Source organism: Mesitornis unicolor, unplaced genomic scaffold (genome assembly GCF_000695765.1).
Source record: "Mesitornis unicolor isolate BGI_N332 unplaced genomic scaffold, ASM69576v1 scaffold15109, whole genome shotgun sequence".
NCBI classification, from domain to species: domain Eukaryota; kingdom Metazoa; phylum Chordata; class Aves; order Mesitornithiformes; family Mesitornithidae; genus Mesitornis; species Mesitornis unicolor.
The window spans coordinates 1-25,189 of record NW_010209371.1 but is presented as its reverse complement, the minus strand read 5'-3'; the positions used below and the strand labels follow the sequence as shown (position 1 = coordinate 25,189).

General features: G+C 36.7%; 2 protein-coding genes across 2 annotated transcripts; one reads left to right on the top strand and one right to left on the bottom strand.

Moving 5' to 3' along the window:
- The first annotated feature begins 1,087 nt into the window (after positions 1 to 1,087).
- On the top strand, positions 1,088 to 12,835 carry LOC104547250 (probable ATP-dependent RNA helicase DDX60). The gene is made up of 10 exons (XM_010192863.1): positions 1,088 to 1,114; positions 2,415 to 2,615; positions 3,662 to 3,766; positions 5,040 to 5,178; positions 5,856 to 5,977; positions 8,023 to 8,170; positions 9,663 to 9,805; positions 10,766 to 10,917; positions 12,559 to 12,621; positions 12,733 to 12,835. The coding sequence occupies exons 2-10, from the start codon at positions 2,415 to 2,417 to the stop codon at positions 12,833 to 12,835; spliced, it is 1,176 nt and encodes a 391-aa protein (XP_010191165.1). The 5' UTR covers positions 1,088 to 1,114.
- Positions 12,836 to 17,135: 4,300 nt separating this feature from the next.
- LOC104535437 lies at positions 17,136 to 25,182 on the bottom strand (the record flags this gene model as incomplete). The annotated part of the gene is made up of 9 exons (XM_010192862.1): positions 17,136 to 17,172; positions 18,260 to 18,369; positions 19,460 to 19,561; positions 19,657 to 19,757; positions 20,345 to 20,490; positions 21,315 to 21,337; positions 23,149 to 23,382; positions 23,575 to 23,661; positions 25,111 to 25,182. Coding segments are annotated over 9 exons (912 nt in total), but the record flags the coding sequence as incomplete, so codon positions are not given.
- Between the last annotated feature and the right edge of the window lie 7 nt (positions 25,183 to 25,189).

Here is a 25,189-nt window from a genome sequence, read left to right as displayed (position 1 = left end):
TGTGAGCAGCCAGTTTCTCTGGGAGACTGCTGTGGGAAATGGTGTCAAAGGCTTTACTAGAGTCTAGGTAAACACCATGCATAGCATTTCCATCATCCACGAATCGAGTCACCTTGTCGTAGACCAGGTTGGTCAAGCAGGACTTGCCTTTCATAAGCCCACACTGGCTGGGCCTGTTCTCCTGGTTGTCTTGCACATGCTGTTTGATGGCACTCAAGATAGCTGCTCCATAACCTTCCCTAGCACTGAGGTCAGACTGACAGGTCTGTAGTTCCCTGGATTCTCTCTCTGGCCCTTCTTGTAGATGGGTGTCACATTTGCCAACCACCACTCAACTGGCACCTTCCTGGTTAGCCAGGTCTGCTGGTAAATGATGGAAAGGGTCTTCATGAGCCCTTCTGCCAGGTGCCTCAGTATCCTTGGGGTGCATCCCATCCAGCCCCATAAACTTGTGTCTGTCTAAGTAGCGTACCAGGTTGCTAACCATTTCCTCTTGGATGATGGGGGCTTCATTCTGCTCTCCATCTGTGTCTTTCAGCTCAGGGGGCTGGGTACTCAGAGAAGAGCTGGGCTTACTATTAAAGACTGAGACAAAGAAAACATTATGTACCTCAGTCTTTTCCTCATCCTTTGTCACTGTGTTTCATCTGGCATCCACTAAATGATGGAGACTCTCTGCAGGATTATGATATTTTGTACTGTCTTCACAGAATATTTCAATTTGTGTTCAATTTCAATATTATTTCAATTTGTGTTCCATAAAAGAAGCCTTATAAACTTTCAGGATACAAAAGTTTATTATGCATATGTAATAGCTATATGAACTACACTAAAGAGTAAAATTCATGTATGTTCATAGCTCTGTTAAATTCATCAAGTTAAAGTTTAGCTACATGAAAAATGATCATACAGTTCCTGTTGATTTAAGTTGGATATTACAGGTGGTTTGTTTTTTTTAATTTGCATATAACTATTTCTAATAGATACACTCATGTTTAATATTTTATAGGTAGTCACAGCTACTTCAACACTTGCTCTAGGAATCAACATGCCATGTAAATCTGTTGTTTTTGCTGAAGATTCTGTCTTTTTAGATGCCCTAAATTACAGACAGGTATGGAAATAGAACACCTACCTTTTATTACAAGAACACTACATGTGTAGCTGTCATCACACAAATTCAGAAAAATGCCTTTTTTTTTTACATATACTTCTGGGTATGTTCTGAGTTTTAGCTGTTCATTTTGATGACAATAATAGTTTTACTATTACATTTACATTTACTATTACATTCACATTCACTAATGTTTTAAAATTGCCAGCTCGCAAATAGTGTATGCATATAGTCAAAAGACCTGTTTCAGCAATGAAAATATTTCAATTGCTCAGTGAATTAAAGGCATAGATTTGACTTTCGGGTATGGGAGCTAGAAAGACAAAAGCTGTTTTGATCTAGTGAGGGTTTTATAAATGTGTGAAAAATATGCTATAAGAACATAGAGTAGGGATGTAATGAGGAGAAGAAAGATTGCTGACTGGATTAATAGGGATAATTGAATTCCTTCCATCTTGGAAGTGGCACTCCACACAATGCAACACAGCAGTGTGTAATTGAGGTTGCAAATGCAATAAAAAAACAGAGTATCTCCAATCATGGGCTGCGAGACTCCAGCCTCTTCATTAGCCCGTTTCCTGCATTTGTGCTACTTTCCAAACCTGTATTTTCATGAAACACTGCCAGTTTGCTTCTGGTTCAGGAGGCCATGTAGGCCAGATACAGCTGATGGCATCACCTGGCAGGTAGCTCTCAGAGTCAGAGTGTGAGTGGATCTGTGCGGTGGCCAGACTTACATGCATCTCTCTTCTCCTGCACATAAATGATACAACTCAAACTTTTTTACATCATCTGGTACAAGGGGCAAGTCCTCACAATGGATCTGACCAAGAACAGGTGATCTAAGCAAGGGAATACACCCTTGAGCAGCTTCTCTCTACTCCTTATTTGTATTCTCTGGTCTTTACTCCTATTGAGACTACCTCTGCCCCAAATCTACCCAGAAAGAATTCAAAGCTAAACGTAACTTGAAAACAAAGCTGATGTATAGATATAAATTAAAAGTTGCCTTGAAATGCATAAATGTTAAAGACAAGTGAGAACACCTAAGTATCCTGGCCAGTGTTTAGGTCTTCTATCAAATTTGGAAGTTCATATTTAAAAAAGTAAACAAACCCACCACAATTGTAAACCAGATATGTTTGAGGTGCAACATATTCTGGACACATTATTTTAATAATTCTGCATAGATGCTTTATTAAGACTGTATAGGTGGCACCAGTATATACAACTTAGGCATATTTTTAAAAACATGTTTGTATTATTTTAATAATATAATTGTTCAATATTTTATTCTTAGATGTCAGGACGTGCTGGAAGACGGGGACAAGATATGATTGGAAATGTGTTCTTCTATGATATCCCACTGCCCAAAGTTGAAAGACTTCTCAAATCCAATGTACCTCAGTTGAAAGGCCAGTTTCCCCTGACTGTTTCCTTAATACTGAGACTCATGCTGTTGGCTGCGAAGGCTGAGGACAAAGCAGATGCCAGAGCAAAGGTTTAATTTTTTTTTCTTAATAACAATTTAATTGAATTATAGTGTCTGTTTAACATGAGCAGAAAGTTGCCCACTTCAGAAGTAAGCAGTCTGCCTCCACATGTATTTGCATACTCTGCTTCTAGTACCTGTGCCATCTCCTCCACAGTATTGTACTGTCCATTTTCATGCATTTATTCTCTGCAATAAATATTAACATCAGAAAGAATGCTACTATCAGGAAGGTATTTTTGCTGACTCTTGTTCTATGCAATATTTGCATTAACTTGGAGGATCAAAGTCTTCCAATATCTAAAATTTCAGCTTTATTTGCAGAAAAGAAGTAAACATTATTTCCATAGGGAAGAGGGGAGCTATGAAATGCTATCTTAGTTGAAACAATGAGAAAATTATATGTATTACTCGATTGTTCAAATCTGCATATTTACATTCTTGCCATTTAAGGCAGTGATTTAAGTAAGCAACTCATGACCATGACTATGAATTGGTCAGAGATCTCCTCTTGTAATTATTAAGGAACTCTTACCTCCAGATGATTTGGTTTTTACATCCACTTCAGCATACAGATATTTATTTTCAAGGACTCATTGAATTAATTCAGACATAAGTCTTCTTACAATAACATAGTAAATTAGTAAACTTCTGTGTAAGTATTAAAATATTAAAATGGTATTAAAGTGTAAGGAGTAATTTAAAAATGTCCTGGTTTTAGTTTAATGAACTAAAAATCCTTGTCTAATCCTTGTTTTAGATCTCTATATGAATTTCATGTAATTAACTTTACAGACCTCAGCAGAAATTTAGAAAATGCACACACATCTGACAGACAGAAGATGGGCTTTTTCACAAGCATTTCCAGGAGTTAGGCATTCAATTTAAATAAAAATACAACATACCCCTCACTCAACATTTTTACCCTGAAAACCCAAAAAAAGTGTAAAAGCTGAATATTGAATTTCTTTCCTTGTTACAATATCACCATTCCCTTGGTTTTCTAATTTATTTCTTCCCTCCCCCACCCCTGCCCCTCCTGTTTTTTTGACCAGGCATTGTCAGTGTTGAAGCACTCACTGATGTCATTCAGAAAAGAAAGATATGCTGAAATATTAAAAATATATTTTATTTTTTCCTTGCAATTTCTTGTCAAAGAGGTAGGTTTTAACTCATTCTCTTATGTTCTTATATCTACAGATTCTCATTTGTTTGTGTTAGCATGCTTTCATTTAAAGAACCATATATTTTATATTCCATAGCAACAGGCTATTTCTTTCTGTTAGAAAAATGAAACAGATAAAATTAGAGTGCTTTAAGTTGGAGGTTAATTCTGAGCTACTTATGGAATCAAGTCAATAGGGGAAATCTTATGGTTGAGATTAATTATTACAAATGAAGATGCATGCAAGTGAAATAATATGGATTTAAAACATACTAAGGATGACATGATTCCCAAAATGCTGGAAGAAATTATATCTCTAACAAAAATTTAGGAAGTAGGTCTTGGAGAAGACTGAAAAGTAGGGGTGAATCTCTCCATAGTAATAGTTTCAATTTAATAGATACCCTTTTGGAAAATTTACTCCATTTTACCTTACAGCCCAAAACTACAGGCAGTAAGAGGTACCAATAGTGTGATGACATTAACAAATCATATGTGCCCAGATTTCCCAGTCCTGCTCCCAGTAGGATCCCTAACCAACATTTCTGCCTCCTCTGCTGGGTGTACCTTATATGTGAGACCAGGAGTCTGATACTCCCATTGGAAAGAAATTTCTGGAAAGTTACATTTAACACGAGAATGGGACAAAACTTGGCCCGCATACTTAATATCCTCTCTCTAATAATTTTCCCAGGGAACTGTACAAAAATACCCCACCCAATACCAGCAACCATATCATGACGATTCTCTGGATGTTTCCTGCTTACAGGGCATGATGCAGAGTGACCTCTGACAGGAGAGATGTCCTGGAATTTATGGCTTTTGATGGAGTTTTATTCCATGAGCTTATTTTTAAACTACATAAGCTTATACACCAAAACATCTTGCAGCAACATATTTGACAGATCACTGCTTGCAGTGCTTTTATCCCATCAAACATTTTAATTAATAGGGTTTTTTTTTAAATTAAGTTGCATAAAATCTTACATGGAGACTCCATGCCCTTCTTATTTGCAACGTGATCTAAATCAGTGCTAGAACTATGAAGTCAAGATCTATGCACAGAAGGATGAAGATCTCCCATGGAAATACTCAAACAGTTGTTGACTTCAGTTAGGACATATTTTTGCCTTTCAGTGGAAATCGAATGGTTTCAATAGGTACCTATGCACTAGGTTAAATAACTATTCTTATGGATGTCACCATTTTATATTTTGTCGTATCCGAGTTCATCTGTCACAACTAAGATTTCTTTGCTTCTAAATTAGAGCTACTTGGATCAAGAAGGTAACCCCATAGGATTTGCTGGACTTGTGACACACTTGTTCTATCACGAACCTTCAAATTTTGTTTTAGTGAGCTTTCTTGTGAAAGGTTTATTCCACAAATTGTGTCAGCCAATTAAAGGTAAATAATACTCCATGTATCTTAATTGCAGTGTATGGCAGGCTCTGTAAGCCAAATGTTTCTGAAATTTTCTGGCTACCTTCTTGCTACTCCCACCTTTTCTTGCCTAGCCTTCAACCTCGTATCTTTGGCCTCTGCCTCTACACAATCTGCATATGCTTATATTTCTACCTGAGAAAGCCAAGACACACATATGGCAATGCTAGTATCATGAACCTAAACTTACTGTTTGTGGAACATTCTGATGAGTAGAAAAGAATGCTATACATCATAGAAAAATTAATAATCCTGACTCCAGAACAAGATTTGCATGCCATGTAGCAAATAAGATGGATGACAACTCTGAATATCAACAAATTAAAAAGATTGAGTACTACTAGTGTCTCATTACAAGAGTAAAATCCATTCTGTGCACTGAGATATGCTGTAGTATGTGAACATACAAGAATGTAGTATTAATTAGTACATGCTAGTTGCTTAATTATCTATCAGAGTTTTTTTGTATGTAATGAGTTAATCTTTATCCAACATGGTTTTGCATGACGTCTGTCATGATGATGGCAGCTGGGAAGGAAACTCCTGAATAGGAGTTGGTTTGTTTGGTTTTTTTGCAAAAAAAACCCCATTTTAAAAAAACTCTTTCATATTTAACCCAAATACTTCCTGTTTTGCCTTAGGGTCAACTCTTTTCTCTGAAGATGTCCTGGAAAAGCTAGTGCTCATTCTAGCAAACCTGTTTGGGAGAAAATACCTTCCAGCCTGCTCAATGAAATATAAAAGCACATTTTGCCAGTCAAAGGTAGAGAAAACATTGGTCTTTACTGTAACTTATGTTGTGTTCTACTTCAATGAACCTGTTTCCTTTTGTCAGTTAAACCAATGTCATTATAGATGCACAGTAGTCTACTGGGCCAGCAGGTAGCTACCTGCTCAGCTGCTCTTCATCTCAACAGGATGGAGGAGAAAATAGGATGCAAATGCTCATGAGTCAAGACAGAAACAGCAAGATTGAATACTGGTTATGATCATGGACAAAATGCCCTCAATGTATGGAAAATTAAATGTTATTAATCAAAATAGATTTTGGTAGTGAGAAATGAAAAACAAAAAATTCAACGTCACTTTTCCTTTCTCACCTTCCCCAGGCTCAACTTTACTCCTTTAATATCAACTTCTTTACCTCCTCCCTACCCCAAGTGGTGCAGGGCTGATGAGAAATGAGTTGTTGTCATCGGATCTTAACAACTTGTTCTGCTGCTCCTTCCCCATCACATGTCACCCCTGCTCCTGTGTGAGTCCTCTCCACGAGCTGCAGTCCTTCAGGATAAACCTGCTGTTTCTCTCCATGGACTGTAGTTCTTTCAGAAAACTCCTGGCTGCTCTGGTGTGGAGTCCTTCACAGACTGCAGTGTGGATATCTGTTCCAGCATGGATGTCTCCACTGAGAGAGCCTGCAGGGAAATCTCTGCTCCACTGTGGTCTCTTCTACAGGCTCCATGGGAACCTCTGCTTCATCACATGTAGAGCCACCTCCACCTCCTTCTCTGATCTGAGTGTTAGCACTACTGCTTCTCACTCTGCCTGTGACATTTTTGCCCTTCCTTAAAAAGTTTTCACAGAGGTGCAGCACCTGTACCTGATGGGTTCAGCTCTGTCCTGTGGTGGGGCAATTGGAGCTGGCTGTGTCTGTCACAGGGCAGCCCTTGGCCTCTTCTCACAGCAGCCAGCTCTGAACTGTGCAGTCTCTCCTCAACCCACCTTGCCACCTACATGCAATACAAGTAGCTAGAATAATGAAAAAAGTACTTACAGGATTAAAATAGAGAAGCTTTGATTTAACCACAGAAGCAGCAGTTGACTGTCAGGTTAATGAAAAGTACCAGGTTATTCAAGTACATTTCAGCGATAACAGATGATTATGCAGTTAGTGTCATGATATTGCAAAATGTAAAAGCATAAATGACACAGCATTTCTTTATACAATACAACTCAAGTATTTCTTCCCCAAATGGCAATTTACTTTCTTCTCACTCTCTGCTAGAATTATGTCTCTGTCTCAGGAGCTGTAGCTTTTGGTGACGCATACCAGTGACCCAGGACACCAGCACACTCTGTGGTTCCTGAGATTGTAGGCTTAGGGTTTTTTCATAAAATGGGGAAGTATTAGTAGGATAAGAAGTGTGAACATCAGTTAGGCACAGAGTTAACCCACCATGGGTACAGGCAGAAAGTGAAACATTTGTAACGTGCTCCTGTTGGCTCTTCTGTGCAAAGCCTTGAAAGTTTGGAGGACACAGCTATGAGTGGAAGAACAAAGGAAGCTTCTTCCAGATGAAGATGCTTATGTGGCCAGATTCTAGCAAGCATTCAAATAGGAAAAATGTTATTTATTTCTGAAAAGTGGCTAGTCACATAGGATGCATTACAGGACTGCTGTGGCTAATGGGAGCAAGGCATCAATCCATCATGGTGGTAGGGAACCTGTTAAACACCAAGATATGCAAAACGAGATCTGGGAAGAGCAGTCCTTCAACAGTCCCTTTTTAGCTAGCTGAAATATCTTTAACAAAGCTATTTGCCAAGTACTCTTCAAATAAAAATCTAGGAATTTCATACTCATTTTTTATCTTCCATACCTTTTTCTGCATGAAATTCATGTTCATCTTTAAGATCCATTAATTCTAGATGGTCAGGCAGTCTGACAGATCGGGTAAAGTCTGGAACTCTACACTTGCCTTCTCGCAACTAATATGCTATGTATGTACTAATACGTTATGTATGCACTAATGTAGAACTGACACTTTGGGAAAAATTACCTGAATTAAGCAATAAAATGAATTTCAGGTCTTTCTGGAAGATCTGCCAGAAGACTTTGCAGAGGCTGTTAATGAGTACAACACCAAAGTAGAGGAAAACTTTGCTCATTTCCTTCTGACAACTGCTAAGCTGGCAGATATGGAACAAGAATACAGACTTCCACTGTCAAAGACAGGTAGGAAGTGATAATTAATGCAATTTTATAATTTGTGAAAAAGATTTTATTAGAAATGCTAGGTTAATTTTTATTTTGTAAAGAAAAAAGTGGTGACTTCAGACATGCTAGTACAGAGATACAGTTTCTATTTTTGCTTTTATTTTACAAGCATTATGGATTATATTGTATATAGTAGAAGTTTTGTACAGGAAGAGGATCATTTTAGCTGCTATTATTTTATTATTTTGAAGAGGAAATAAAAAGGGAATTTATAAAAGGAAAAAACACATTAAGTGTAATTATTGAATAAAAGCTTTTTTATCCAATCATCGATGCATTTGCAGATCCTCAAGTATCTATGATACTTTTAACTTTTTTCCTAATATCCAAACTAAACCTCCCCTGGCACAACTTGAGGCCATTTCCTCTCATCCTAGTGCACGTTACTTGGAAGAAGAGACTGACACCTACCTCACTACAGCCTCCTTTCAGGTAGTTGTGGAGAATGATGAGGTCTCCCCTCAGCCTCCTTTTCTCCAGGCTAAACAACCCCAGTTCTTCCCATTAGATTTACAGAAAAAGAAATGCAAGATCAACCATGTCCAGTTCAAGAGGCTGTAGAGTCTTTTGTACTTGCCATAACTTGGGGCAAGGCTGCAAAAATATGTCAGACTGCTGAGGTTTTTTATGAATGCCATAAACATTGGAACTACAGCGTACTTACCATAACACAAAGCAGAAAAGGCTGCAGTGTAAGGATTGAAAGTATCATTGAGAATTTGGAAAGAAAGAATAAGTTCCTACATAGAAAAGGGAAATGATAAGCAGTAATATATTTAGAAATAACTAGACAGGTCTTCTACATACAGTAATTGAAGTTCCAGGCAGACCACAAGCCAACTGAAACGCCATGCTGTTGTAAAAACAGAAATTCACACTGGGTTGCATAAAGCAGAGTGCTTCTATGTGACAACCTTCACACACTTAAGCCCTAACAGGGCCTCAGGTAGAATATTCATTCTTTACAGCTCCACACTTCAAGAAAACTGTTGGCTGGGAGTCCAGAGGACAGCAATAATAATTATTAGATGTGTAGCTAGTAAGACCTGTGAATAACGGTTGAAAAAGTATTTTTCTTCAAGACAGGACAGAATAAAAAATGGAGGTAAAATAAATTTTCTTCTAGTAACATTTCTTTTGGTTTTGGCACAACTTCATGCTGTTGGCAATTCTGGCTACAGATGAGTCAAGGTGAAAGGCTTAAGTTGCGCAGGGGAAATTGAGATGTAATTATTCTCACCACTGGAAAGTTTTCTTACATACTGTAATCAATTGCATAGAGGTTCTTATGAACAAAAGAAACAGCATGTATCAAGCATCTAAGCATAGAAGATTAACTCTATTTCCTATCATTATCTACTGAACTAAAAATTTCTTGCTTTTAAAATAGACTGTTGAAAGGGAGCCTGTGGCTGCATAGCTTACATTGTATTTGAAACTTCTTCCCTAGATTTTACATCTAAGAATTGCCATGGCTCTGAACTAGCATCTTATTTGATGGACACCACCAAAAGTGTATCTGCCATCTCACCTTTTGCATGTTTATCTGGAGTGGCTGATAACGATCTATTTCATGGGGAGATCGTTAATAAAGTAAGTTATTTTTTCATGGGGCAAAATTTTATTACAGTTCAATAAAAGTATTTTTTTGGTTGCAATCTTCTTGTCTCTCTAGTATGATGGCACTATACTCAAGTGTCACTCTTTAGGAGAAAAAAAACTTGAAAGGTCTTAAAAAAAATAATCAGCACTGAGTAGCACCACATTATCATAGAATACATGTAGGTAGGGAAAAAAACCCAACTGTAAATAGTTTGCTTTCTTGCAAGGCAAGTTGCTTTTGATTCTGAGACAAGTAAATTACTCTGAAATTTCAGATTTAAACCATATCCCCAGTTTGTTTTCTCCATATCAGTTTTTGTTTTTTTAAAGTCAATCACACAGTAGTCTCAAGGATCCTAGCAAAAGGATGCATTATTGCATTGACCATTTGCTTCTCAACTAGGATTTCAATGATCACATTAGCATATGAATTAGCTTAACTGTAATATACATCAACATGTTTACTGTCAGCTTGCATTTTCCTGCGGTCTTCTACATGGACTTTGTAGCATTAGGGATTTATCACAGAACTCATAATTCTGTAATAAAAAACATTAAATTACTACCACTGGGGATATGAAATTCACCATCACCCCTAAAATGTTCCATGCTTAAGGTTGCTTAATACATTCAGAGCATCAGTGAGAGTCTGAATACGCAATCTCTGCACATGGAAAAATCCTTATCTGAAACTCAAGAGAAATCCAGTGGCCTAGTCGATTTTTAAATTACTTGGAACATCCCAGAGCTGGACTGGCAGCGTAAGTCATTTTACTAACAAACTCTCTCCTGTGTCTACATGTACTTGTGTAGATTTTTTTGAGTGGTCCAGGATTAGAAGTGTGGAACTTTCCAGCTGTGGGTCTAAAGGTGTAGGTTTGACAAAATAGGCACATAGACAAAGCCACAATAGCTATTCAGCAGCTATTTCTGGCGGGTTTTTTTTTTTAGGCTGTCTTCCGTTCCCTTGGAATTAACGTCACAAACTGTCCCCTGCTTTATTTGAACAAGTATGATAATCAGGGAAGGAGGAGGCCACTCAATGCATACGCACTGGACTTTTATAAGCATGGTTCCTTGATTGCACTGACAACTGATAACTGGTACGTACTACCATTTTAAACACCCCCCCTTTTCCTAATCTTTTCTAAGCATTTAGCAACTTGTCCTGGTAATTCAAACATACTATCATCTCCCTTCAAATGGAAAAACAACCAACAACCCCTCAAAAACTGTGTCCAAGCTGGTTAACTACTGCCATATTTCATCATATTTTCATGTTTAAGCCTGTGGTACATGCAGCCTTCCTCTCTTCTTTCCTTCTGAATAATTTATGCTCTAATTTTTATAAAACCAGAGTTTTAATTTTCTTTTACACTCTCTTGCCTGTTTCTTTTAACACTGATCCTGAATTTCTCTTTTAACCTGCTTCTGTCTTTCCTATTTGACCACTCTTGACATCTCTCTGCTACAATGTTTCCATCTTATAGATTACTGCATTGGGCTTCTGCATGTCAGGGACTTTCCTTATCTATTTCATTGTGGAAAAAATCTTGATTAAATAAGAGACCCTTCCACCTTCTTAATTAAGCAACTTATAAGCTGCGTCAGTCTTGTTTCTTCTTCTCAGAAACTAAATTTGAGATTGTCTTTATTTCGCTCATACCATTTACAGCCCTGTTGTCCTCTTCAGCCTGAGGATGCACCTGCTAAATGTGACATCTTGTCATTTTCATCATTATCACTTTCACCTTTGAATCCCACCAGCCTTCTGTAACCTTGTTCATGAAATCCATCTCTTGATAAAACTTCTAGCTTGCAGTTCTTAATGAAGCCATTCACATACGTTTTATTCCCAACCTCAGCTCAATAAAGCTCAACTATAAGCCCCCTCTCCCCACTACTCTATCAATTATCTTTATTTAGCCTTAATGCTTATAGCTGGTAATTTTCATTTATGAGTAAGGCAATACCACTGCTCTCTGTGCATATAATATCAGCTTTTTTGTGAGCTCTTCAAAGAAGATTCTAATAAGAACAATCAGAATACACATTTCATGCACTCTTGTACTTACAACAGTAGAGTTTGGTTCCAATGCCACATTATCAGAGATGAGGAAATACACTCATTATAGAATCACATTCTTTGATTCTATCAAGCTGACCTAGTGAAAGATGTCTTTCAGGAATGTTGGGACTAGATAATCTTTAAAGGTCCTTTCCAGCTCAATTACATAATTCTATTATTTTCAACACAATACTGCTTGTAATTTTTTTTAAATGTGGCGTTCTTAATTCCTAGGAACTGAGTTTATTAAGTTACTTTTCATAATCAATGACCCCTTTTGTAAAACACAGTGCAAGCTTTCTACAGATGATGAAGACCCTATCTCCTGCTCACTTTAGCCAGCAGATTCATCTAAAGTATAGCATTCCAGTTTAGCTTACAATAGGTTATTCAAACAGTTGAAATCATGTTCCCAAGATAATATTAATAAGCTATCTTTCCAAATATGGCTCATGAGTCTATGTTTAGTGCAATGATAGAAACATGTCTCTATTGCATTATTAATTAGTTTAAGCTTATAATTACTCCACAGTAATCCTGATGGAATAGTATGTCAGTGTTTAAGGCCATGGAATATGTTCTCTACATCCTTACCCAATCTACACAGCAGGTATTATTAAAGGTGAAACAGTATGTTATAGTGCATATCCATCTAAATTTTTTTATCTTTCTTTAGGTTAAATGAAGGAGATGCTTACTATGCACTCAAGGATTTTTCACTCCTCATTAAGTCTATTGGGTATGATAAACTCACGCTTTTTAATATACAATATATATTTCATTTCTAGAGCAACTTAAAATGAACTAATGCTTTTTTATTGTTGTTTTTTGTTTGTTTTTTAAAAAACAGAACATCACTGAGTGAACTGTGTGATGATCCAAATGACAACGTTCTCCTGGCATTTCAACAACTGGGTGAAGCCTACGAAGAGAAGCTGAAGAGTATTACATGAAGAAAAAAGTGGAAAAAAAGCAGCAGTACATAATACTCTTACCACAGAAGATTAAAGAGTATCTGTCTTTTAAGTTAGGAAGTGACTAGTCCTCAGTTAAATACATTTCATAATAAAGATATACAATATTAGTAATACAAAGTTTACTTTAGAAAACTAACCCTTACACACTGACATTTTAGCAGCTCCAATGTCAACTACATAACTGTTTCTAATAAATTGAGCAAATGTCAACAGTTCTGACAGCTGGTGAGATCGGCCTCTCAGTAGGACAGCACTAGAAACTTTCAGCCTGTTTATGAAGAATGTTCAGCGATTACTTTAGCAATTACAGAATAAGTTGTTCTAATTATTTTCCAAGGTTTCTATTAAGTTATAAAGTATTATGTTCATGAACCATTATAACAGCTTTTAAACAGGTCTGCAATTTTAGGTTACAAAATTTTAAGTATAAAGAGGGTTTTATACAATGTACAATAAAGTCTGATTAATAAAATGTTCCAAGCATATGTAGAATTGCTTCATTTTTCACCTCTTGTATCCTCAAGGGTCAGAAAGATCCAGGACACCTCTAACATACCTCTCAAAAAGTCTCTTGAAATACAAATTACTGAGTTTAGTAAAATAAGTTTCCTAACTATTTTCTTGGATTTTTGCTAGAAAGAGCAATGTTTTCAGCAGCATTTCTATACTATTACTGAAAATTTTCAGTTTAACACTACATTTTAGTCTACTCGTAGTCTGAAAAAAATATACACACACACACTGTTTAGGTAACCTAGGAAAATTAGGCTTCGACAACAGTCCTCATGGCCACACACAATTTTATAATGACGACCAGTGATGGAAGTTATTCTCAGTGAGCAAAATGTGCACTAAAGACAATTCAGAATCCTATTTCTTCGAATTAGCTCTGGTGTTTATCAAATGATCACTGATGAAGTCTTTGATTTGAATTCTCTTTAGTCAGCATTAAACTACATGCAACATGTTGCAAGGAAATAACTGGGGGGAAACCCTGTATACGTAGTCAGGCAGCGCTGCTGTGCTACCATCAACTGACTTAAACTCTTCTTTCCAGTTTTTTAATGTGTGGAACAAAGTTATGACAGAAAGGGAAGACAGTAGTAGCAGGCTGCTTTAACTCTGCTTGGACAATAAAATTTAATCTAATTATTCTGTCTGGCAAGTCATGCCACATACAGATAAATCTTACACAACTGGTCCTCAACTAGGGTAGGTCACTACCTAAGGAAGTTACTTTATTTAGACCTTTCTGTGTCCATGTTTCCAGATATAAACAGAGTAATCTTTTTATCTATGACACAATTAATTGACCAAGGAATAAAGTCAGAAATTGGTCCTATTGTGTTTTCAGTTATGTGACAAGCAATCATGAAATCCTGAGTGAAAGACAAACTTACTAAGTCTGTCATGGGATACTAATTTTATATGCTGAAGTCTGTAGTAGGTCTTAAAGCATTAACAACAGCAGTTGACATTTCACTTTTAATAACATATATAAAAAGCACCTCACTCCTGTTATGGCTTTTAGTAAGGAGTCAATAGTGAGATATGACCAATTAATTAAGTCAAAATGACCCAGGAAACAGCTTGTGAAAATATCAGAAAAACTGATAACTCTATTGATTTAATATCTGGGTGGACTGTAATTTTACTGTGACCTATTGCAAATAAAACATCCTGCTTATCATTTATATTCCCCGTAAAACTTTAATGCTGAGCTACAATGCACTTCAACAACTTGCCATGCTTGAAAAGCAGTCCTAGGACTGTATTGAACCCACACGCCAACAATTTCTGCTTTTGAAAATAGTGTATCTATTTGCTTTATTTTATAACAGTGTCTTTTCACTAAAAGACAAAGTATCTGCTTTAAAGTTTATCAAACTCTCAAGTGAACAGAAGATATATTGAAAATAAGCAATTTCAAGAAACTCAATAATGTTTCTGACTACAACTAACTCACTACATTTTTTTTTCACTGTAGCAGAAAAACATTTTCTACAACCTTCTGGCAACAAGTTTTATAGATGCCTTAACTGCATCTCTAAAACTGTTCTACTTTGCTCATTTGCATTACAGTGAGGCCAACCTCAATCCATGACACTCTTCACCATTATCATCATGGTCAGCCTTTGTCTTTATGCTTTTTTACCCTTCTTTACCTTTTAAAGACTTCTCTCCTACACATGCAGAAGAACATCACAAGAATGTCTAGACATAAAAGCAGAACAATTCTTAGGAGAAAACTGAAATACAGACTTCAGAGAAAAACAAAGAACTATAAAATTAACAATAAAGAGAATTTTCACCATCCTCCTTACTGTAATGTAGATGCAAAGGTAAGATTAGTAAGTTTTATAAGTTCTAGAAACTATTTTCAGCACATTTAATTTTTTTGTCACAGAAAAATCAAGGCAAAAAATTTAACACAAATCAAATTAAAATTAGGTCAATCAAATCAAGAATAGTATTTTTAAGTATTCTGTAACAGTAAGTACATTGGTAAGCCTTGCAGAGATTTAAATTTAAAAGTTATATTTTTTTCTTACAAAGATACTTTAGAAATAAATAAACAAAAAGTTAACTATCTAGTTGTCAGGCAAAAATTCTGAAGGGATACTAAACATTCTGATCCAACACTTGCCAGTTGACATACCTACATAATGTAGGATTAATTTATTTAAAATCTGAAAATAGCTCTTGCTGGAGAGTGAGCACTGCATGAAATAGAGCTTTAATCAGAGGTAGTGCTACCATCTGCATATTCTAATAGCTAAAGCACAATTATCTCTTGGATGCAACAAAATTATTAATAAATTAGAAAAGATGGTATTTTTATCCTGACTTTGTATCATATTTCACAGACTAAATATCCAGGGAGTTCTGGATCATTAATACCCACAGTGAGAATTGCTCTTTTCCTTTTTTTCCTGTTTTTGCACAAACTTTACAAGGAGATTTTTGTGTTTTAAAAGACAGATTCTCCTAATGCTTTCATCAAAACAGCAAGTTAGTACCTGTCCACTGATTCCCAAACTGGTGTGAAAAGGAACTGAAAATTAATTGTGATGGTTACTTTTCATAAAGACAGTATTTCAGAAGCGTAGCTGACACCCTTCTGCAACATGTAACAAGAACATTGATGTGATGTTTCAATTTCAAAAGCATAAGATAAATTACTGAAATTAGACTATAGGAAAAAAACCCACCCAAAACAGCCAAAGGGAGACACAGAAAAACAGTTTTCAATAATGCCCTTCAACATCCTTTATTCTCCCCATGGCTCTCCTCCCACCCTGCCTATGGGTTACAGGCTGTTGTCTGTACCTTCTTACTGATTTAATCCCAGTGCAAGTGCTGCTGTACTGAAAAAGCAATACACTGCTTCCTATTGCTAAGGCTTCACTGAACCTGTGTTCTGGGACACCTCAGTCACCCACCACCCACAACCCCACCAGCACCTTCCCGGAAGGTCTGCATTTTTAAAGATACAGCATATATGATCATACTTGACATGACATTTTTGGTTGTTTCTTCAGTTTGTGTTTGCACTATAAAAATCACTTTAGTACATTGTACTCGCTGATAAGCACTTATATTTCTAACACAGAGACACTTCAGTTAGCAAAAATCAGGGAGATAACAGCTGTAAAACCACAGGTATCCCCACTTTTAAAGTGTTAGGTAGCATATACTTTCATTTCACTTTCTCTTCATTTCTCAGATTTTCTTCCAATAGATATTTTGTCTTCAGCAACAGAAAAGCATTCTGATGCACTGCTGGTGTCAGTAGAGATGGATGTTTGACTTAGCTCTTCAGTGTCAGACTCGCTGTCACCTGGCATTCCTCCTGCGTCATTTACTGTGAGCGCAGAACCTCCTAAAGATGGATCATTGCATGTGCCAGGAACAGAACAAGCTGCATTCTGCAGCTGTACAGACTCAGGTTCACCTTCCCTCCTAGGGGAGGAGCAGTTGTTTTCATCAACAGTTTCACTTTCTTCTTCTTTTACCCTTGTTTCTTGTTTTGTTGCAGTAATAGTAAGCTGAGTGGAAGATGTGTTGTCGTATTTAACAGGAGGGACAACTGAACATGAAGGCTGGCCACAAGAAGAATTACTATCAGCAAGCATTGCTGCACTTTCACTTTTCTTAGATGAGTTCATAGGAAAGAATGAACCTTCACATTCTGGATAACTATGTCCAGAAGCAGGCTCTGCACATTCTGAAGATACAGGCTTCCCCAGATTCAGAGGTGTTTTGGCAGGAGAGTTCATCTTCTCTTTTTCTGTTTTTTCAGTACCATTTCCAGACCAAAACACAGAAGAAGTTAGTGAATCAGAAGTATTTCTGACAGTACTTCCAAATGAAAATAGTGGTGAAGGAAACAGAAAACAGTTGCTTTTGAAGGAAAATACACAATTACTGGGGTGAAGGAGGGACTCTGAGACATCATTCACCCCAGCCGCAGTGTCGGTTTCTGAAGTACTACAAGTTACAGTTGTGATGGATTCTGAGGCATTAGCTTTTTGCTCCCATGAGACAGATGTTTTCTGTGTACCACAATCTGTGGTTTCCTTTGCAGAAAGTGTTTTTTTTCTCAGATGAGATGATGTATTTTTGTCAGATGGCTTCTCAGATTGGCTAAAAAATGAGGATAATGGTAAAACTTGAAATGAATTGCTGACTCCCAATCCTGGAAAACAATCTCTTTCTGAATTGTCAAATGGAAATGAAAAAGCTGGCTTCTCACATTCTGACGAGTCTAAATTAGGACTGGTTGAAGCATCAGAAACTGCTGCTTTGGTTACAGGACCATGTTTTCTAAATGTGCTTTCATCCTGGCTATTGGTTTTATCCACACGATCACATTTTCCTAGATAAAATTGAGGGAAAACGTATTTCTTGTCTTTCTTTTTAAAGGAAAATGTACCTGCATCTTTAATAAATTTAGGTAACGAGTTGTTACATGCACTGAAAGCAAAAGGTGAAGCACAAAGTCTTTCTGCAGAAACATCCAGAAATTCTGAATTTGAAACAGTAACAGCTACTGATGCTGCAGGTTTTAAGTCAGATGAAGTGCTAGAAATTGTGTCCGTTTCTTTGGAAACGGTGACTGCTGATGCCTGCATTAGCATTTTTTCTTTAATTACTAAATTCTTAGAGTTTTCTGATAAAGTTGGAGTGGTTACTTCCTGGGAACTTCTCTCACTAAATAATTTTAAGTCACCATTTGTTTCAGGAAACTTCATATTTGTGCATGGGATGCTGTGATTACTGGTTCTAGAAAAGCTTCTCTCAAAGCCATCTGCTCTTTGCAACGTTCCCACTTTTACTTCATCTGTGTTACTTGCTTTGGTAGGTGAAGATACAAAAGGAGTTCCTGAGGACCTGTCCTTCAAAGCCTCAGCAGGTAAAAATTTATATTTTCTATTTGCAGGTAAGGTTTGTGTCTTGAACTCACTGGTGAGCTTCTGACGTTCCATATAGTATTTGTAGCGCAACTCCTACAATTACAGTAAAGAATCCCGTTAAGTAAAACAGCATTTATGGATTCAGGTTATAAAACTCACTAAGACTGAAGAAAAGGTTTTGTATATTCTGTAGCACTTACATATTTTTCCATTACTGTTAGAAGGCAACAGAACACAAGTCATTATGGAAAAAAGTTTTTTAAAAGCAAATGTACAAGGTACACATGGAACCCTGATGACAAAGTAGGTTTTGAAATAGGAGACTATAGAAAACTATTTAAAGCCACTGCCAAAACTAGAAATAGCTAAAAATACTAGCTTAGACATTAAGTGATAAATTCTCAAATTGTCATGAAAAATAACCATCTGAAACTAATTTAGGTGGTGGGCTTTTTGTTTGGGTGGGGTTTTTTTCCTAGATACAATAATTATATACATTGTATTCTCAATAGGAATAGAAAACAGATGTTCTCCAGAATATTACAGTGAAAGGAAAATAATTCTGTATTTCAAGGATCTAAGCAACATTTTCATTGAATCATCTGCCATTGGTATTTTCCAAACAAATTATATGATTCACTGCCAGCCATGCTTCACTAACCGTAAATAGAATCATTCTGTACAGAATACTCACTCAGCCACTCATGTGGAACTGCTAGTTTGTAAAAAAAAAAATAAATCTAGTTGTATAACTAGATCATTTGAAATGGAAAAAAAAAAAGAGAGACTGGATATAGTTTTATGTCAAATTATCAGAAATGTAGGTAGTCTTAGAAGAGTGAATTCTATTATCTCCAGAAAACAGAATGCAGGCAGATGACTTCCTATTCAATTACGCGGTAGAGAACCTTATTTTGATTAGAAAGCTACAGATGTGACTCAAAAAGCCACACTAAAATATAAAAATATTTGAAGTCAGTAGTAAGATTAACTTACAGCTCTCTCAAGAAAAATGAAAAAGTAAAATCCTGACAGCTCTAATAACCTAGTCAGATTTACATTCTAGACTTGGAAGGATACCTTTTTACTAAGAAAACTGGAAAAGATTATGAAAGCTTGTTTAGAAAGTTGTGACACAACAAATAGTAACTTCGCCATACTTACAACAGATGTTCAATCGTACCTCGTGACTCATGTTTTGAAACGCTGACATTTCTGATATTGACATGAAGCGAGTACAGATCCGGCTACCATCTGCTAGTGCTTCCTCCTGTCCCACTACAGGCTGAAAAACGTTTTGCAGCAGACATTATAGTTCATTTTGATAAGACAAACCAAACAAAACAGTACAGTGTTGTAGCCCCACAGTCAGTAACTTACAAGAAATATGTTTGGTGTATTTTTCCAGTCCTGCCACTGCTTTACCTTATTTTTAAACATGGTATTTTTAGTTGAGTTCTCACTTCCTCCAGAAGGTAGATCTATTAGAAAAAATACAAGAATACTGATGGAGAGCATATTAAGTATGGAAAATACCGAAAAGTTTCTGCTCATCAAAACACAGATTCCAACGAAGAACAAAAGTATATTGCCCTAAGTGAGACCCTAGTACTTGTCGAGACTTCTGTGATCTAAAGCAAGAAGCCCACACAAGTACTTTTCTAAGTGCCTGGAAATGCCTGCCTTCATACAAAACCTACCATTTTCTCCTATGAGACAAAAGCATTTAAACAGAGCACAGTTAATGTTAGTATTACACTACCACGAATTATCATCTAGTTCAGCAACACACTTCTGCTGGAGGCAATACTGGCTGTATAGGAAAATGATAATGATAGTTCCCCCCAGCTTGCAAAAATACAGCCTAGACACTTTCTAGACAAACCACATTCATAAGAAGCGTTTAAAAGCCCTTGATTAATTTGTCATCCATTAATTTGCTCAGATACTTTCTGAACACTTGCATACTTTTGCCATGTAGATTGTTTATCAGCAATTAGGTCCATGAGTTGCAGGTTCCTAGAGTGACTTCCCAAATCTTGTGCTATATTAAGTCCTTCTTCCCTACCTTTAGAAACGCCTACATTAATGGGCAATAACTTCAAAGCCAAGATTTCATTAACTACAGGTTTGATATCCAGCTTCTTTTGAGTATACTCTGGTGGTTTTTCATAGCTGGATGCTATATTCATCAGGTCAAGTTGAGTTTTCATTCTGGAAAAGTTAAAAACAAACAAACAAACTTAAAACACTTTTCTTACGGCTCACAGGCCAACAACTAAATTACACCTGTGTAATACAATAAAAAAAAAAAAAAGAAATCACTAAGAGGAAGAAATCAGAAAAACTAAGTCTTCAATAGTACCAAGTTCCATAGATTTTTTTCTTCAAACTTTCTACTTGGTGATTGACTTGCATGAAGTTTCATACACAACAAAAATTGCAAGAATTAGTGCCCGTAGTTCAACAAAGACTAAAAACTCCCACTTTTCTTAATGCACTATACCTGAATCTAAATTATAATCTTTCATCTGTCTAATGCTAGTCTAAAACACAGCATATTATAAAAAACTCCATTTCTAATATTCTTTCTTAAACTCTGCTTAAGAAGTGGTAAGAAATGTAATTAAGAATCTTTAGGGAGAAATACACAAAGTACATGCACTGCAAACAAAAGACACTGCAGAATCTCCATAAATGCTCTTAGACTTAAAGATTTTTGTAAAAGCTTCATGCATGCTTCAGGTTCCCATGTTTAAAGAAGAAACCTACAAATATCCAATTACTCAAGTTTTCGCCAGGGAGCCAATTCAAAAGGTAGATTATCTCTAATCCCAGATAGTAGATCACTAAAATTCTTGACACATTTCCTAAAATTTGGAATATGGAGCACCCAGAAACCAGAGAGTAATTAATGTCTTAATTACTACACTATTTTAAGTTGCTATACCTCACCATATCCAAATAACTATTTTCTTAGTTTTTAATCTTAAAATTACACTAGAAAACTAACTTTTAAAGCATAAAAAAATGCATACCTTGTATTCAAGCCACAGGCCACCTATAGAAAAACAAAAATTTGTAAGAGATGAATGAGTTTTCCTCCAATTCTCAAAAAGAAGTTATTGTTTTAGCAAAATACTTCAGAGACTGAAGTCCCTGTCTTCACTTCACAGAACTATAGGAAATATACCTGTTAATGCTCAAAGGAAAAAAAAAAGCATCCAAATGTAAAAAGTAAAAACATGTATCTGGGGCAATGCTTTCTCTTGTCATATTTTGTGTAAAAGACAAAAACTCCTTCAAAGCCAAATGAAGGCATTCAAATAATGAATCATGACCCATATAGTTATCTAATCCATTTCAGATGTTCAGATATTTGTAAACATTCAAATGAAAGACTATTTCGTATTTCTTGGCAAGGGAAGCCTCTGCTACCTGCTCTCAAGATGCTATTACACTGAGATTAAAATAAAGCTGTTTTTTAATTTTAAATCAGCCAGATAGTGGCAGTATGAAGTGCACTGCACTGTAGTCAAGTGACACTTCCCAAAGAATGAGTAATGGAAAGGAAAAAAACGTAACTGGATTATAGACTAGTTGCTTTCCTATAAAAACTGGGTAATTTCACTGTACTGAATCTCAACAATCCTCTTCACCGAAATGAGCTGCGTAGTGTCAGGGAGGGGGGCAGGCAAGAAGGTGCAACGTTTAAAACATATTAATCACTGGAGTCAGAATATTTCTTCCAAAAGCGGGAGTCTCTTTTACTTCGGGTATAAGTGAAATGTTTCTTAACAAGTTGTTACCAGAAACTTACTCAAACTCTAAGTACTACCTTAGCTTCTCATTTATCTGAAGGTAGCAAAAAGACCCATTGCAGAAAACAGCAACAGGCTGTGGTTTCTTAGGAAGGCATAAGCCTTGAAGGTAGAGAACACAAAAAATTCAGTAGATATGTAAGTACATTGCCCCATATCTTCCATCTGCTTAAACTCCGTAAAACTGCAGCTATGGTGTTTGACTTAAATGAGTTGAAAAGGTCTACGCTAGCTTAGGTAACAGTGGAGATTAAGTTTGTGTCTTGGGTTCCTCTAGCATTTCTCTCTAAAATCAGAAGCTGTGCTTTTCTCTACAGTTAACTTAAACACTTCAAGGAAGGCTTTCAGAGTCTTGGATACAGAAGTGCATATACTCTGTAGTACAGTGTACGTCAGAAGTACCTAAGCTAGCTTTGAATAGGCTGATTTATCTCCAATGCGCATATCAGTACAAAGTTTACAGCAGGTTTTAAAATCAGTATAAACACCATAGTGTGGGTATCCCAACACTGTACTCCACTTTACAGCACAGATCAGTTTTGGCTCCAATCTTTCCCAAAAAGCATTTTTCATGTCTTACAAGTTAAAAAGTGAAATGGACTGTGCTTAGTACATAACATATTTGAAAATAAATACAAAAAAGCAAAACTATGTGAGACAATTTTGAAGGTTGTGCTAGTAAATAACTCCCTACCAGGCAGCAAGGCAGCTTACTATCACAGCTGGTAGCGTAATATAGCAAATGTTACAGCAACAGTTATACAGACAATATTAATTTCATTAGTTTTCACTGAAGAAAATAAGTGTCTACTGAATTCATTAATAAGCTGCAAAGAAAGCTTTTCAAACTCATCTAAAATGAAAAAGCAATATTATTAAAAAGTATGAAGCATTAAATAATTTTAGTTTAAGTGTTAAATAATTTTCATTTGTTGAATTTGTTTTTCCTGATCCAGTCATTATCATAATCATAATGTACAATAGTGTGCTCTATATGACATTTGAAGTTCATTATATGACTGATACCAAACAGTAACTAAAAGGCCATCACCTCCAGGAAACGCTGAGGATCACACTCATGGACAAGCTTTTCACAATCCTTCAAAAAATTCTCAATAGTCTTCCTGTGAGTTTCCTTCATTTTTTTCCAAATCTGAAATTCTTTCTCTTTTTTACTTCTTTGATTTTCAACATCTTCTAGCAAATGACGTTTCTTCGTTTCCAGAGTTTTGAAAATTTCTCCAAATTCCAGTGCAATTATCTCTGCATCGTTGTTCAGCAACATCTAGAAGCATGAGAACATAAAAACAGATGAAAATGCAGTAGCAATGCCTACAGGGAGTCACTCTCAAAGTAAGCTCAGAGCACATTTATGCCACAAGAAGCACCAGTGTGCTCCATGCTGTGATTAACCTATCAATCACTAGAAAGGAGACCGAGACATATATACGTAAAATATCCAGCATCTGTAACTCACATCCATATCATTTGGTTGACTTGAGATTTCAGCCATCAGCTTCTCATTTACTGTTCTCATTTTTTTCAGACTGCTGAAGAAAGTTAACTGCAAAACAATTGAAACACTTATTACAACTTTATCCACTGCAGAAAATACATTTCAGTGGTTATCTGAAAATCACATCATGGGATGTTCTGTACAACACATTAACAAAGACTGTGATTCAAATGATCCCTCAACATTTAATGCTTTCCTGGATCAGGACGCAAACTTTTGCTGTTTCTCTCTCTCAAAGTAATATTTTTAGACTTGCCTACAGTGCACAAGGCTAGCACGGCTACAGGTTTATTTTACAGTTAAAACACTGCATTCCTCGGCCTTTTTTTTTTTTTTAAACCTCTCCCCTCACATACAGATCTATCACAATATAAGTTTTAATGCTGTCATTCCAGTTTAATAAGCAACTCTGTGATACTCGGGCTTTATTTTTTATGCCTCAGAGTGATAAAATAGAAAGCTGTTCATAATACAGTTATTTCTATTTGGTTTTAAGCTAAGACTGTCACTGTTTCTTTCTCCTTTACCTCACTACATTATCACTAAATCTGACATCGAAAGTCTAGTCCAAAGACTCCTTTTCCTTGGTTTCTCCGAGTGACATGCAATTGGTGATGGGAAAGGTAGGAGAGAAATCAGCGCAAAAGCAACTTCTGGTTTGAAGAATAGTCAGTGCTGTACTTAAACTTTTATATCTATACTCTTCATTGCTTCTCTGCAGTTGTTTCAATTTCTGCATAGCAGAACAGCTGTACGACGTGCCATCCTACATCTAATTTGCATAGGGCATGAAAAGCTCATTCTACCCAGACAGTAACTATTTTAGCAAAAAACATAACTACTGTTACTACAGCCAGCCAACCATTAGGCCAGGCAGTTGCTTTCTTCATGCAAATAGGAATGCATTTAGGGTTTACATTTACTGAATTATTACTTACTCACGTAATTTATTTCTAAATATGTCATTATCTATGACCCATATTACCTCTGCCAGCTCAGAAAGCCTATGAATATCTGTGGGTGTGTGTTTGGGTTTTTTTTCCTGTTAGCAGGACTAGCAACGTTTCAAGCTTGGAAAATACAGATCCAGACATTCAATAAACCCTTAGCATCACTGTGTTTTTTTCAGCAAAGACTGCAAGTCTCTCTCTAAAAAAAAAAAGCAATCAACCAACCAACCAAAGAACTCTTCAGATGCTTTGGTAAAAGTTGGGTTCAGATCTGTTGATATTGTAATATCGCCTGGTCCCCTCTATGTGGTGGGCCAAGACCCACAGCAAGGGGACAGCGCATCCCAGTAAGCCCGCAAACAAATCCCGCCTCCTGGCTCAAAGCAGCACACCCCCTGCCTGCCTCTCGCCTGCCCACCACGCTGCGTTTTTCCCTGCGTTCCTGACTAAAAGCAACCCGGGCCCGATGGAATCCCCTGTGGGACAGCCCGAGCTCTCAGCGGACCCCTGGCGGGGGGAGACGGGGAGTAGGGAGCGCCGCGTTTACCTTCTCCTCCTGGTACACGGTGTCGATGAGGTTGACGGAGTGGAAGATGCCTTGATGCTCCTCAGAGACGCACTGCCCG

Bases quoted from the DNA above. Each gene is read 5' to 3' on its own strand.
- LOC104547250 (XM_010192863.1), top strand. From the start codon at position 2,415: ATGTCAGGACGTGCTGGAAGACGGGGACAAGATATGATTGGAAATGTG. The intron at 5,179-5,855 runs GTAAATAATACT...GTTTTGCCTTAG, and splicing joins ATTGTGTCAGCCAATTAAAG to GGTCAACTCTTTTCTCTGAA. The intron at 9,806-10,765 runs GTAAGTTATTTT...TTTTTTTTTTAG, and splicing joins ATGGGGAGATCGTTAATAAA to GCTGTCTTCCGTTCCCTTGG.